This window comes from Nicotiana attenuata, unplaced genomic scaffold, assembly GCF_001879085.1.
Source record: "Nicotiana attenuata strain UT unplaced genomic scaffold, NIATTr2, whole genome shotgun sequence".
NCBI classification, from domain to species: Eukaryota; Viridiplantae; Streptophyta; class Magnoliopsida; order Solanales; family Solanaceae; genus Nicotiana; species Nicotiana attenuata.
In genome coordinates this window covers 137,753-154,461 of record NW_017670579.1, presented here as the reverse complement: position 1 = coordinate 154,461, position 16,709 = coordinate 137,753, and the positions used below count along the sequence as shown (strand labels likewise).

Genomic DNA, 16,709 nt, shown 5'->3' with positions numbered 1-16,709 from the left:
TTTCTATATCTACAGAATATGTTTTCCTGTATTTCCAATTATGCCCTGAAGACAACAATTAAACAGGACTATATTCCCTTTTCTTCATCGGGAACGAAATTATTATCAATACTATAAAACACTAGCCATTCATATACCCAAAACAGACAACCTTGATGAACAAAGAAGTAGGTTCAGCTAAAAACCTACTGTTGTTGCCATTGCAACATTAGGAACAATAAATCACATAGTATTTTTCAGCATCTATTTACTAATATCCGGCATATCTAGAAATAACAATTGTCTCAGATGACTTACATATATGATTCTAAATAAGTAGAGGTTGAAGCAACTCCTTCACAATACCATCAGATCCAATGTAGACTGCCTCGGCACATTCTTTAGAAGCCAAAATATCATCTGAATTGACATGTAGTGGCAGGCAACAACATTTCCAGCTCCCACCATTAGTAAACAAAATCCAGTTGTCTTTAGTGATTTGACTTGTAAGAATTTGAAAGAAGCATGTGCTATGTAGATTAATCTTCTGTAATGACAAGATTTCCGTCAGAAAATTCACAAGCCTGAATGGAGAGGGAAAGCTGCTTCTGCAGTTTTTTCACTACAAAGACTTCTGGCTCCTCACATATGGTCACTACCGTGCCCTTGCGGCCAAGCCTACCTGTACGGCCAGCTCGATGTGCATAATGAACTGAGTCAGTAGGTAACCCCAAATTAACTACAAGATCACATTCAGGTAAATCCAAGCCTCTAGCTGAAAGCTCATTTGTTAGCAGCACCCTGACCTCCCCATTTCTGAACTTCTTTAAGATAGTTGATCTTACAAGTTTGCTGAGATCACCATGTAACTCTGCAGCTTTCATACCACGAGCTTCTAGTTTGAAGACAGCATCTTTTAGTTGTTTTGTGTGGTTCATAAAAGCTATCACACACTTGGCATCCAGAGCATGCACACACCTTCTCAACATATCAACTTTGTGCTGTATCCTAGTAATAGTGTAATAATGCTGCAAATTAGGGGGTAAGCTCTGAACACTAGGCATACCTTGTACATTTGAGCTTGAACTAGCAGTAGGTGGTGTTCCTGAGATATTAACAGGTCCAGAAGGAGAGACAGACTCAAGCGGGACGACTTTATTGGCTTGAACGAGAAGTGGATCGCAACCCCAGCTTCTTGCTGCTCTTATAACTGAAAAAGGCACTGTTGCAGACACCATGATAGTCTGACGCGCAGATCGCTTGACAAGTGGACTATTTGACTCTCCCCCGCGTGCACCAGGTCTTCTCCCCACATGGTCTAATATCCGCTGCATGTCCTCCCGGAAATTGACAGCAAGGAGCTGATCAACTTCATCCAAAACCAAGTAACGACAACCATGGGTAGGAAGCTTTCCAGCTGCACTAATCTCGGCTATCCGTCCAGGTGTCCCCACTACGATGGAAGGCTTATTCTTCCTCAGAGCTTCCTCCTGTCTCGATCGGTTTGCACCCCCTACAAGCTGCTGGACTAGTTTCTTGTCCGCTGGTCCTAATAGCTTTTCTACTTCCCTGACAATCTGCATGCCAAGTTCCCTTGAAGGAGCTACTATTACTGCTTCGATGCCCACTTTGTTCCCAGCTTCAGAGCCATTTGAGATCTCCCCACTCAATGGACCAACTTGAGACAGTATGGGAAGGACATAAGCTAGTGTTTTTCCTGAACCTGTGTACGACTGAATCACAACATCGTGATTTTTAAGAACAGTTGGAACTGCAGCAGCCTGAACATCAGTTGGAACCGTAAAGCCTTCCTTCTCTAGCCTTTCGACCAACAAAGGTGGAAGGCCAAGCTCTGAAAATGATTCTGCAGCAAATGGTGCAGTCTTTATATCTATGGGGTTTCTCTCCTTAATCAATCCTGTTTTATTGCCACTAACTTTTTTCTTCACTCTGCTCTTGGGGACCTCAATTGTTGAAACACCCTGCTGGAGCTTATTTGTCTCATTTGCACTTACTGTCTTAACTTCATTCTTCAATCCAAGGCTAGCTAGAGTGAGGGATGCACTGTCACTTAAAAAGCGGACCTTGTCTCGAAATGGAGCTATCCTTGTAAACTGTGAAACATTCCTCAAAGATAAAGAATCACCAACTAACAAGAGGGCCCTTGTTAGCACTAAAACAGGCATGATTTTTCTAGCACTTGTTTTCTCAGTTGCTATCTTAAGGAAGAACTCAAATTTGGTATGACTATTTACAATGCCAAAATCCTCTTAAGCAGTGTACTATCCTCACCGATCAGACTGCAACAAGAACATTAAAATATCAGAATAAATAACAATGTTAGGACCTATAACAAGTATAATTAAGATTTAGCATATCGGCATTCTTTTTACTAGAAATTGAGATGTAGTGACATAGGTATGCCTCTTTTGTGCTATAATATCCCTCTTTGAGAAAAAAGGAAAAATTCAAACTAATATAGAAAACAAAAAGCATCAGAGCAAAAGGCATATGACACATAACTCAATCAATCAACTATGTCTCATTAACAACTAGTTGGTGTCTGTTATATGAATTCTCTATATCCATTCCGCTCGCCCAGCCATACATCCATTTTTTCTTTTGGCCGTGTTTGTTAAGTTCAAAAACGCACCTTAGGTGCTGAGTGTTGTCTTCTCTTCCCTAACTAAACAGAATTCTTTGTGCTCATCTAATTCCAATATTAAATAATTTGTCTTTGAAGTCCATGAGCGGAAGAACTGATTTTTAAAAAATAATTTGTGCACTCTTTAAGAGCAAAACCAGATAAGTGGCAGTAAAGTGAAGCCTGCCTGGGCAGAAACTGTTATAAGTCTCACAAATCATCCACGACTAAGTTTTCCATTTGTTGAACACAAAAACCAGAAACTACTAAAGCAGACATTTTGTCAAACACATGGTGACCAATCCAATGAAAACCAACTAAAACTCAGCTCAACTCTCATTTCTAACACCTACGTATTTTCACTATTAACATTCTAAGTATAAGGATAGCATTAATAGAGTTTATTTACTTTATCGAGAGTTAGGTCTTTTACCTTCTTATGCTTGTGTTCTCCACCTTAGCTGCTATCAATCTGCTCGTAGCGAAAGAGAAGGATATCCTTATTTTTATCATTCTGATAAGAACCAGGTCGACTTATGCAGCACCTCGTTCTCATTTGGGCTTATATAAAGTCCCTACCAATATAAGCCTGTCCTTTTTGGGCTACAGCCCAATTTGTTCTTTACAATACCCGGCCCAGTTTCTGAATTTTCCTTTTCGCACTTCAAGAGTATATGCTCTCTCTTTGTTTAATATTCATCTTTTTTGGAATTTGGTTTTAGAGAAATGATTACTTTCAAGAAATTGAAGAATTGATGTTTGATCCTAGTACTTAGAGCCCGTTTGGTATTAAGTTTTTTTTTTACTTTTTTTTCGAAATTAGTGTTTGGCCATAAAATTTTTAATTTTCACTTGAAGATGAATTTTGGAATTTTTCAAAAATTTGAAAAATTCCCAAAAACTGTATTCCAAAATTTTCACGTCAGATCACTTACAAAACTTCAAAATCGCCTAAAATTATATCCATATCCAGACACAACTCTAATTTTCAAATATCATTTTCGCTTGAATTTTTTTTCTCTACTTCTTTTCAGAACTTTACAATTCTTATGTCCAACGCCCACTTAGAATCTCATCGTTCTATTTGAAAAAAATATAAGTTTTATAAATATATGAGGGAAAAAAAGCTCATTTAAATTTTTATGTGACTATGAGGGTATTTGGATTGGCTATTAAAAAGAAGCTTGTAAGCTAAAAGCCAAAATTCATAAGTTGGTAATACCCAACTTTTAGCTTTTGGCTTATTTTGTACTTTTCATGTTCAAAAGTAAGTGCTTTTAAGCACTTTTTATCATTATTAAACACCACAAAAACTAGAAAAGTATTTCAAAGCCAATAAATACTTAAAATAAGTCAACCCAAACACCCTCCATGTCATGTGAATATGAAAAACTTTATTGGGAGTTATTATTGTTGTACATGAATATGCAAATTTTTTGTGTTACATGAACTTGTACACTTGGTAAAAAACCATGCAAAATTTTCTAATACTTGGACTTGTACACTTGGGGGGAAAGCCATTTATTCTACCCAAGATAAAAGACGAAGAGGGGTCAGCAAATCAAAAGGGACTTTTTCGTATATATACCAGATTTTAAACTTATCTCTTCGGTTTTGTCTAAGTTTTTATATTTACAGGAAGTAATAAAAGTTTTTTACAAAATATATACAAATTCGATTAAAATCGACAATTTATCTACAACTTAAAATACACATTTTTTTGTACATAATAATCGAGTCAGAAACGGCAATTTACATACAATTTATATACATCTTATATACAATTATATAAGTTGTAGATATTTTTGTATGGGTCAAAATCCGCCTGATAATATTCGAAATAAGATTACCCAGAAGAAAGAATTCTCGAATCGTCATTAGCCGAGGTGATCCAGGAAGTAGAAATACTCGTAGTCGAAGAGTCGGCGGGAGCCGTGGTCGAGATGATGACAAATGGTCGAGGTCGAGCATCATTGATGAAGCTGTAACGGCTAGTTTTCGAAATAAGATACTAAAGGGAATATTCTCTGTGATTTGTACTATTAGGGTTTGTTAGAAATGTGTGTCATACATATAGAAAGAGGGCAAAAAATATGAGGCACGTGAGATTCATTTGTAAAAAGTGACTTTTGACAAAATATTCTCTTTCTCTCTTACTAAGAGACAAGCTTTACCTCTTTATCAAGATCCTTGTCCAAATTATTCCACACCTTTCCATCCGATCCAAGAAAGATTCGAACATTCAAGGACTCATCTGTCACTGATCATTGTTAGAAGAAGTAACCGTCTAATTCATTGGGTGAATCACTCCCCCTAGTTACTTGAATATCATTTATTGTTATATTTGCCATTAAATGCAATATTATTGCTCATACATTTCGGAACAATTATTGCATGTTGCTGTCATTCTTTCACTAGATCTACTTAACGCTAATCATGCTTTCGGAACTCACATCTAAAAATATTATTGTTAACTAGGTTTAACCCCTTGTCATATAAATTTAATTATTTGAATCAAGAATTATATCTTTTTGGTCAACCAATTTGGCGCTATCTATGGGGATTTTCTAGTTAAAATTTTAGATTTTTCTAGATCTACAACCAACACGGATCACTGACATCATAAAGCCCAAGATCTTCTCTTTCCTTGTGCAAAATCTGACATGGTAGGTAACCGAGAAGAGAGGGTGAGGATAACAAATGACTTACCGAACAACCTCATAATTGTCCTCAACGAGAGCTACGAAACAGCTGGTGAGGATACGACGCCCAATGCCTCCCCTAGACGAGATGGGTCACCTCTTCCTCACTGTAGCATCACAAAATCTCTTTGTAAGGGAACTCCACATCTATGGCGGAGGAGACGCCCCTAACTGTAAAAAAGCTCCTTGAGGCATGGCTAACTAACACGCTAACCAGCGTCCTCCATAAGCCCTCTCAGGACACGGTTACAGAGAACGCAAGTACTTGCGTTATACAACCAGCGGACGAGCAGCACAACCAACTCCCTCCTCCTCCAACGACTGGTATTACTCACGATGTCATTAATAATGCAGGTGGAGACACTCTCGCAGCCATTTTGAAAAGGATGGAGGAAACGGAGAATGAGAACAAAGCACTCCGGGACCAAATGAGAGAACACCAAGAAAGGGTCGATAAGATACCGGGCGCCCCTAAACACTTGCCGAAGAAAGATGCCGGCCAGTTTGTCGAGTAGCCATATAGTGATGACGCCGCCCATATGCCATACCAAAAACCTTTAAAATGCCGCCCTGCCTAGGATATATGATGGCACGACCGACCCTGAAGATCATGTAACGTTACCGCCGTGAAAGTCAATGACCTCGCCAAAGAACAAATATCTTCCATTTTGTTGAAAAAATTCGGTGGAACTCCCTAGGAGGAGCGTTAACATGGTATTCGCAACTACCTTCGCGTTCCATTGAAACTTTCGAAGAGATGGCCGATAAGTTCGTAATGGCCCATGCTGGGGCCAAGAAGGCCGAGGCGAGAGTGAACGATATATTTGCAATTAAATAATCTCCGGGAGAGGGATTGAGGGACTTTCTCGCCCGGTTCAACCGAGTAAGGATGACTCCGCCAAACGTGTCAGAAGGGATGGCGGTCGCAGCCTTTCAAAACGGGCTGAGTAGGGGTGGTTCCAGGGCGACTAGAAAGTTATTAAGTCGACTGATGAAGTACCCCCAACCATTTGGGATGAAATACACAACACGTATTGTGCCGGGGTCCAAGCAGATGAGGACGACCTCAATGGACCAACTCATCAACTGACCTCGGTATAGGCCGAACCCAGAAAAGATCAAAGAAATGATACCAGAAGAGACCTCAGAGTTCGTGACCTAACAGGGAACAACATCAACCATTTGTCAGAGCGGCCGTTGCACCCTCCTCCCGCTATGAAGAAGGCCCGCCTAGACCAAGGACAGGGACTCATCGGAATGAAAGAGGTATGCCACCTTTATTATCTGCTCACAGGTTTTGTGTGTCACCTACAAAGATAGTCTACCCCCTGGAGAAGCTCGGACCAAAGGTGAAGTGGCCGCAGAAGATGAGATCAGATCCGAGTACCAGGAAGTCAGACGCCCTCTGCGAGTTCCACCAAGAATGAGGGCACAAAACCAAAGATTGCATCGCCCTAAGGCAGGGTCGTGAACATGTTACGACAAGGACACCTCAAAGAGTTGCTGAGCGACCAGGGAAGGACCAACTTTGCCAGAGGCCGCGAACAATACCAAGGACCGCCGAAGCCTCCCTCACCAGCTCATACTTTCCAAATGATCATCGGCGGTGGCAACGATGCTTCCATTAACAGCTTGAAGGTCACTACTACCCACAAGCTCAAACGATCAATCACCCGCGAACGGTATGACGAACTCGAAGAGAGTATCATCTTCTATAAGTCAGATATCAACGGTTTGGCTTTTCATCACTATGATGCCCTTGTTATCACTTTATGAGAAAACAAAGGTACCGCAATCCCCTTTTATTATATTAGCAAAACATTAGTCAACACCGAGACAAGGTATCCTCACCTCGAAAAGTTGGCCCTGGCCTTAGTCGTAGCTTCGCGAAAGCTTAGACCGTATTTCTAGTGCCATCCCATCTCGGTCATCACGACTTCCCCCCTAAGAAACATTTTGCATAAACTAGAGTTATCGGGAAGGCTGGCTAAATGGGCCATCGAGCTGAGCGAGCACGATATCACGTACCAGCCGCGAACAGCGATAAAGTCACAAGTGATCGCTGACTTCGTTGCCGACATCAGCACAAAAGTAATGCCCGAAGTTGAAAGAAAAACCGCTCAAACTTCCTCCCAAACACAAGATCTCTGGGTCCTATACACTGATGGCGCATCCAACGCATCAGGGGCCGGACTAGGACTCGTACTCGAAGTCCCAACAGGCGAAGTAATTCACCAGTCCATAAGGTGCCCGGATATGACTAACAACGAGGCTGAGTATGAGGCCATCATTGTAGGTTTGAGACTATTACTCAAATACGAAGCAAGATGGTTAAAACTACCTATGATTCCCAACTCATAGTCAGCCAAGTCACATGGACTTACCAAATCAAAGAACAAAGATTGCAAAAATATCAAACTGAAATCTGCAAGCTACTTCTCGAGTTCGACGAATGCCAGCTCGACCAAATTCCCTAAGCACCGAACCCTGAGGCTGACGACCTTGCTAAACTGGCCGCAACCACCAAAAGCATCAAAACCGGAGACAAGAACGTAGTCCACCTCCTCAACTCATCGCTTGATCAAATTGAGGTAAGAACCGTAAGCTTAACTTGGGACTAGCGCAATCGTACTGTTACATATTTGCTGGACGGCACACTCTCAGATGATAAAAAAGAAGCCAAGAAACTGAGAATGCAAGCGGTCAGGTACAATATCATCCACAACGACCTGTGTAAGAGGACTTACGGCGGCCCTCTAGCAAAATTCCTGGGCCCAAATCAGACGCGTCCTTGAAGAGGTCCACGAGGGCCATTGTGGAGCTCATTCCGACAATCGGGCTCTAGTCAGATGCCTCATACGGGCAGGATATTACTGGCCCACCATGAAAAAGAAGGACGCGGGTGAAAAAATGTGAACAATGCCAAAAGTACGCTCTGATAATTCACCAAGCGGGCGAACACCTCCACTCGGTCACCTCACCTTGGCCGTTCATCAAATGGGGAATGGACATCGTGGTCCCCCTCCCGGCTAGGCGAGGTAATGTACGATTCCTTTTGGTTTAGCTAACTATTTCTCTAAGTGGGTGGAAGCAGGAGCATTGGCCCAAATACGTGAACAAGAAGTGATCGCCTTTATATGGAGAAACATCATATGTCGGTTTGGCCTTCCCAAAGAGATCAGCTATGACAACGGACCCGAGTTCACGGGGAAGAAAACCGCCGAGTTTTTCGAAAAATGGCATATCAAAAGAATACTATCGACGCTATATCACCCGGCGGGCAACGGGCAAGCAGAGTCCTCCAACAAGTCGATACTAAACGTCATGAAGAAAAAGCTCGAAGACGCCAAGGGACTATGGCCACAAATATTACCAGAAGTACTGTGGGCTAATCGAACAACACCGAAGACTAGTACAAGAGAGATGCCCTACTCTTTGGTCTATGGGATCGATGCAGTATTACCAGTCAAGGTCGGAGAGCCCAGCCTAAGGTACTTCCATGAGAGTGGACCGGGGAACGACGAAACCAGAAGGCAGGAGCTCGATAAAGTCGAAGGGCGAAGAGACATGTCCTACATAAGGATGATCGCCCGGAAACAACAAGCAGAAAGCTATTATAACAAGATAGCAAAGTTCAGGCCGCTCAAAGTCGGATGACTACATGCTTAAAGCTAAAACACAAGCGAGTAAAGATCCACAAGAAGGCAAACTAGGAACAAATTGGGACGGCCCGTACAAAATCACGGCAAAGGCAAACAAAGGGTCATTCTAACTAGAAACAATGGAAGGAAAGCTACTACCAAACAACTACAATATTACTCACCTCAAGTACTTCAACTTTTGAGAGATAAAGCGTCCTCAAGTCTTACTCTTTTTTCCCTCACTTGAGTTTTTTCCCAATTGGGTTTTCTCAAGGAAGTTTTTAACGAGGTGGCGAAGCGAACACTTTTCATTGCTCGACCTCTCAAGCACTCTCTAGGTCAATCAATGAAGGGACTAAGATAGACTGGAACCGGGACTGGAATGCCAGCCAACGCCCGAAAATTTGTAAATTTCTCCAAATGTATGACTAAAGCAACAATGCTTAAAGTTTATTATTTCGACAAACTTCGCACTTATCGGCATACCTTTCTAAATTTAGGTTATGATCGACCTTGTTCGAACTAACACCTACCGGCCCTCGGCCATAATTAAACAGGTTATGTTCGACTTTGTTCGAACTAACACCTACTGGTCCACGACTATAATTAGATTTAAGTTATGTTCGACTACGTTCGAATTAACACCTACTGGCCCTCGGCCAAGATGAAATTCAGGTTATGTTCAACCTCGTTCGAACTAACACCTACTGACCCTCGGCCATAGTTAAAACCTTGTTTGAACAAACACCCACCAACTTTTGGCCACCATTCGCCATTAAGTGATCACGGTCAGAAAATCAAGGCAACCAAGCGACAGAATTAAAAAACATATAGATGCAAATAACAAAGTTGGCATTTCATACTTGAAATATTTTTTACAAACGCTCATGAAGACGCCACCAACTACACACAAAAATATACAAAAAGTTAAAAGAGAAAAACTACTAGCCACCCCCATCACGGCCTCTGATATCCCCGCCGACTTGGCCCTCAACAGCGTCGCCCCCTCGACCATCAACACCCTTTCCATCACCGCCTTCGCCCTCAGGATAGGCAGCGTCATGCCCGGCATTCTCCTCGATCCAGGCTACACCTTCGTCCTCCCCGTCCCTCCCGACCTATGGTGTAGCAGGGTCATACCCGCAAGCGAATCAAGCTTCACGAGCCTTAACACAAGCATCTTCGAAGGAAGCCTCAGAAACGGATCCCGCCGCATGCAAATCTCAAACCACATCTAATTGGGCCTCGGCATGAATCCACTTCTCGTATAACTCTCGAGGAACGTTAGGAAAATTTGAAGTATGGGAAGAGGACTGTTGCGCCAGTAATCGGGCTTTCTCGGCCTCAAGAGCAGCAACTTGATCGTAGAGGCCAGAAGTCTCTTTCTCCAACTCTCCAATCCTCTCATCAAGCCGCTCTTATTTAAGCCTTGCCGTTTCCAAATCATTTTCTCGCTTAGAACGGAGAGTCCGGATCACTACCTCAAGAGCCTCCCCCTTCCTTAAAGCCTCCAACTGAGTGAACTCCGCCTTCTCAAGATCCTCTACCTTCTCGGTGACCTCGCCACTTAGAGAATCGGCTTTGAATTGACACTCCTCAAGCTGGGCACGCAGCGAAACCACCTGAGCTTAGAGATCGTTGCACTGGGCTTCGACCGCTTAGCTGACTTCGAGCTCTTCCTCCTTACCTCTCAATGTCCCTTTAAGGACGCTACACTTCTCGATGACCTTCACCAGCTCATCATCCTTCTCCTTCAACTCATCACGAAGGGCCCGCAAGTTGCCGCCCTCGCTAAAACGCCAGTGAATCTCTCGGTACTTGCGTCGGTGCTCAAAATACTTGCGCTCCGACTTTTCAAATATTTTCTTACGCTTCTCCACCCTTTGAGAACTCTCAATCTCCAGGATAATGGTCTAAAATCATAAGAAAAAAAGCAAAAATGAGAACGTCTCCGCTGACAAAGGCAAAACACAACAAAAAACACTACAATCACAAAAACGAAGCCCTAAAATACTCACCCTAAGGGCAAGCCCGGCTATGCTCCTCGACAAAGTAACATCGTCTAGTTCTCTGAGGGTTTCGCCCTCTACGTCGGAGTAAAAATGGTCGAGGGAAGGGACTACGTTCTCCGTATTCTTCAATAGATCACGAACCATGGGGATCGCAATGGTCCTCGTAGACCCCTCTAACCTCACCTCGAGTTGGGTAAACCCTTCCTTCATCATCATCAGTTCAGCGACGTCAACGTCTGAACCCGTCTCATAACCATCTTCAGCAACACCTTTGTCTCTCCCATCGGACGGCAAATAAGTATCGTCGGTTGGCTGCGAAGTTGATGGCCCCTTTTGCCGTAAAAAATTAGAAACCCCCTGGCGGCCGGCCCTTTGGCCTCCATCGTCACAGAGGGGAGATACATACCTTCATCGGCCTCCGCTGATCTTGGGACCTCAGACGCCAGTTCGACATCGTCTTCAAGGACAATGGTCTCCGTCTCACGAAGAGTAAAGTCATCATCATAGAGTCCACGACACGGGCAACCCCGTCACCAATATCCACCGATCTCCTCTTGTAGGGAATCGGGTCTCTATCGCCTGGCAACGATTCCTCCTCTTCGTCCACAAGACGGTACAAAGAGGAAGTCGAAAGTTCCGCCACCGAAGTATATGCAATTGAAAAAATTGATGCTGAAGCAATGGGTGGGATCGAGGAGCGAGCAGAATCAGCCGCGGTTGTAGAAAGGGCAGAAGCCGAAGAGGCAACAACTTTCCTCTTACGGAATGTAGGTGAGGGAGCTTTCGGCCTCCTCGAAGACCCTCGGGATGGAGTTAAGAGAAGTGCAAAAGAAAAAAGGTCAACCAAAATAAACTACAAAAGGTAAGCGACTAAGAGGAAAAAACAAAGAAACTCACCGGTTAAGGAAGGAGCAGGCCCAAACTTCTTTAAAAAGCTCGGCCACTCCCGGATTCCCGCGATGTGAGGGAGGAGCCGGCCAACCCAATCAGAAATTTCCTCGACCAAAGGAGGGGGCGTAGTCTTGGCTGCATAAGAAAGGAGCGAGATCACGACTAAGCAAAGTAAAATGCCTCAACGAAAAGAGGTTAGACGTTTATGAGTATAATTCCTAGTCTTAGGGAATCCGTCTGCATTGTCCACCACGTCCTCAGTTCTAACGAAGAAATAATTGTGTCCAGAACTGGCGGTTAGCCTTGTCATCCATCTTCACCACCAGGCACTTGCCCCCTCGGTGGCGAAGGTTTAACATCGTCCCCTTTATAAAAACTGGAGGAGAAGAGATGCATCAAATGCCAAAGTGTGATCTCAACCCCGTCCAACTCCGCTAACTTAGTAAGCATTCATATAAGCTTGTAGATATACGATGCGAGTTGATCCGGGAAAACGCCATAGAAACAACAAAACTCCTCCGCCAGTAGAAGAAGGGGAAGAGTGTAGCTGACATGAAAAGGGTAAGAATAGAACGCACAGTACCCAGGGCGATGGACTTGTACCGCATGCCGCCCGACAGGGACCAACTCGATGCGAGTGGGAATGCCAAATTTAGCCCTAAGCTCTAATAAATCGGCCTCCTTCATCGCCGACTCAAAGATTTCGGGCTCAGCTTCAGACGCCTTTGTGAAATCAGACATGACTTTCTCTCCACGAGGAATTATCTCCTCCACCGTAGGAAAATTCTCTTCCTCAACGGCAACGGTGACGCCCTCCGGTGAGGAGGGAAAACCATCGATAAGAGAACCGGGTAACTTTCCTCCCCGGGACTAGAGGATATGTTAGACATAGTTCTAGCAAAATAGAGGATATTCAAAGCCACGGGGGGTTAAAAATAATAGAGATCGCTATGGCAGGGAAATAATATGCACAACAATGGAATAAGAAGAAGAAGGCACAAGGTTTCGATATGGGAAATTTGTAAAACTTGAGTGTGTGTATTCACATCCCTATTTATAAGAGTTCAGGCATCGAAACCGAGAAACTAGGTCATCATTACTTGGCACCACCATCGAAGCGGCAAATCCAACCAAAAGACGCACGCGGAATGACGCAACGCATCGGGAAAATGCATCATAATGACGTATGATGTCCTGAAATCACTCTGATCCAGGAACAACGTAACCCCAAATGTTGTGGTTCATGAAAGTCCATGTTGCCAGCTCGCCTCAAACATCACGACCTGACCTACCCGTCCAATCATCTCGATCACGACGAACAGAATACGCTCATCAAGCCCGCCTGAGGTCGGCCTCAATAAGCGAAGGGACCAACTGTGTGGGTCAAAATTCGCCTGATAATATTAGAAATAAGATTACCCATAAGAAAGAATTTTTGAGTCGTCATTAGCCGAGGTGATCCAGGAAACAAAAATACCGTAGTCGAAGAGTTGACGGGAGCCGTGGTCGAGATGATGACAAATGGTCAAGGTCGAGCATCACTGATGAAGCTGTAACGACTAATTTTTTTAATAAGATACTAAAGGGAGTATTCTAGCAAATATTCTTTGTGGTTTGTACTATTAGAGTTTGTTAGAAATGTTTGTCATATATATAGAAAGAGGGGCCAAAAATATGAGGCACATGAGATTCATTTGTAAGAACTGACTTTTGACCAAATATTCTCTTTCTCTCTTACTAAGAAACAAACTTTACCTTTTTATCAAGATCTTTGTCCAAATTATTCCACACTTTTCCACCGATCCAAGAAGGATTCGAACATTCAAGGACTCATCTGTCACCCATAATTGTCAGAAGAAGTAACCGTCTAATTCATCCTTTATTGGGTGAATCATCCCCCCCCCCCCCACCCCCATTTACTTGAATGTCATTTATTGTTATTATTTGCCATTAAATACAATATTATTGCTCATACATTTCGGAATAGTTATTGCATGTTGCTGTCATTCTTCCACCAGATTTACTTAATGCTAATCATGCTTTCGGAACTTACATCTAGAAATATTATTGTTAACTCGGTTTAACCCCTTGTCACATAAATTTAATTATTTGAACCAAGGATTATATCTTTTTGGTCAAACAATTTTGTATACCGTTTCTAAGCTCAACATACAAAATATATACAATTTGTTTGTCTTTTTTCGAGTTTCAATCTGAAATGTCAACCAAAACCACTTCGAATCTTCACCAAATTGTCTCAAAATTGAGATATAATCTCCAACGAATATTTTCAATCATTTGCAACAACACCCAATCCAAACAAAAAATAATTTCGTAAAATTCGATTTTCGAATTCAAAGTTTTTCAATGGTTGTCAATGGAGTTTTTTTAATGGATTAGCATAGTTTCCAATTCAATCTACTCACTTCTAATTAATATTATTTTGTTTATTGATCTCAAAAAGCTAAAAGAACGATAACTAAAATGATTCTCTTCATCGGAGCTAATTTATTTCTTATTTACTTCCTCGTTTTCATAGGATCTAAAGCAAGAACTTTGCTAGGTACTAATCTTCTCTCTTTTTTTACTTAACATTATTATCATTTCTTCAGTTTATCCACATGAAGATATTAATACTGATTGAGAATGAAAGAGAGAGACGGTGAGATAGATCGAAGAGGAATTCTCTATTCAATTCCTAATATAAAAGGATACTCATTAATACTAATTTATATACAATTCGTAAGTTTTATATCAACTTATCATTAAGTTAAAACCTAAACAGTAAGGGTAAATAAGTTTCTAATATAGTACATATGGATAAAAATCCCAAATTGAAATCAAAAGCGAATTAAACCCAAGGAAAGACAAATATAGCTTTATAAGACTTATTTAATTCTTAACTATTTCAGTCTCATATTTTGTTTTTGGAAAAATAAGTGAAAATTAGTGTAGACAATAAATTTGCGTCGAGAAAATAAAATCAAGACCGAAAAATATTGCAACAATCGTAGTATTTTATTTCAAATAATATGAGTGTACAATCTCTATGATTCCTCTGATTCTTCTTTCCAATTGTAAATAAATTCAAGGGCCTTTGAGCTTGATCTTGAATCTATATTTGCTTCCACGAACGATGATCTTGTTCTTGAGCTTGAGCTTGATTGCTTGAACTTGATCTTGATTCGTTCTTCGTTCTTGAGCTTGAATACTTGATTTGTTCTTCGTTCTTGAACTTGATTGCTTGAGCTTGAACTTGATTGCTTGAAGCTTGAAACTTGTGGAGGAATTTGCAGTGTTTGATCCACGAGCTCTCTCTTGCTTCTTGTTATAACTTCTGGTGTCTTTTCTGGGTTATGAAGACCCCTATTTATAGTTGTGGAAGGGAGGAGTTGTGATAAGAACAAACTCTTTCCGACCAATCAAATTGAAGTGTGACATGGCTGCATTTGATTGGCCAGAACATGTCACTTGCACACATGGCACGATTTCATTGGCTTTTCAGTGTGACTGGGCATGCCTTGTCATTTTGACACGTGGCATGGTCCTATTGGCTCTTCCGTTTGACTTGGCACGCCACGTCATTTGACACGTGGCACCAAACTGGGCCTCTAGGAAGATGTCATCTTGGGCTTAATGAAGTGGGCTCAACACTTTAGCCCAATTAAATGGGCTAGCCCAATGGTTTAAGACTTATTTATTTAATTCATATATATTGGACTTATAAGATTAATTCAATTATATTAGCCCAATTTATTTGGACTAAAATATCTTGAATTTAAAATATAGTCCATATTAATTTATCGATTTAAATTCGATAAAATTTAAATGCCTACAAATGCCCCTACTTTAAGACTTGTCGAGGTGTAGACTTGTCAAAACCGAAAACGGGTAATGAAGTACTGACGGACTATCAAATTTAGCTTAGGCTAGTTTAGAGCACAACTTACTTTGAATGGGAATAAGACAAAATCATTGAAATTGTAATTTCCATATGAAATCGTAATGGCGCCAGTGATCTCTACATTCCCAATTGGAAAAGGAATCTTTGTCTTATGTAATAATTAGAAATAATTTCATGTTCTGTTCACAAACCCCTACAAACAATTTGAGTCGCTTTTAGAGTGTTGTCACTGTAATTAAACCAATCTCTCGTAGAAGACACATAATCAAATCCTATATGAAAAACAATTGTAGCAGCCGCCTTAGCAATTCCAATTCTTTTCGGTAACTGATTTCGGCTATTCCCACAACGAAATCTCACTTCCCAATCAGCTTCTAGGAGATCTATATAAACCCCATGCTCATAATTGTTGAGCATCAATTTGTAGTATTTGCAAGTCATTTGAGTATATTTTTGTGGACTCGAAAGCATTAACGCGAAGGTAATTTCTTCTTCTTTTCTTGTACTTTTCTTGTTTTGTTGTATTTTTTTCTTTTTGTAGGTCAAGCGAGAAAGATATGTTATTGTTCAACAAGATGATCCACGCATGAAGAAGGTGGTCTTAGGGTCTGAGGGGATGGGTACTCATCCCTGCCCAAATATTGGAGAGATTACTTTCATGGCCCGACTACCGGAGAGATTACTCTCAATGTGGCCCGACTATCGGAGAGATTACTCTCAATGTGGCCCGACTACCGGAGAGATTACTCTCAAAATGGCCCGACTACCGGAGAGATTACTCTCAATGTGGCCCGACTACCGGAGAGATTATTCTCAAAATGGCCCGACTACCGGAGAGATTACTCTCAATGTGGCCTGACTACCGGAGAGATTACTCTCAAAATGGCCCGACTACCGGAGAGATTACTCTCAATGTGGCCTGACTACCGGAGAGAT

At 41.8% G+C, this 16,709-nt stretch overlaps 1 protein-coding gene across 1 annotated transcript; it reads right to left on the bottom strand.

Annotated features, from left to right (window-relative positions):
- Window positions 1-61: 61 nt before the first annotated feature.
- LOC109241183 (DEAD-box ATP-dependent RNA helicase 47, mitochondrial) lies at window positions 62-3,153 on the bottom strand. The gene is made up of 2 exons (XM_019407900.1): window positions 3,057-3,153; window positions 62-2,279 (listed from the first exon to the last, which is right to left on the bottom strand). The coding sequence occupies exon 2, from the start codon at window positions 2,163-2,165 to the stop codon at window positions 519-521; it is 1,647 nt and encodes a 548-aa protein (XP_019263445.1). The 5' UTR covers window positions 2,166-2,279; window positions 3,057-3,153; the 3' UTR covers window positions 62-518.
- Window positions 3,154-16,709: the final 13,556 nt, after the last annotated feature.

What these genes read in the sequence shown, in the direction of transcription:
- LOC109241183 (XM_019407900.1), bottom strand. Translation starts at nt 2,165, where the DNA reads ATGCCTGTTTTAGTGCTAACAAGGGCCCTCTTGTTAGTTGGTGATTCT.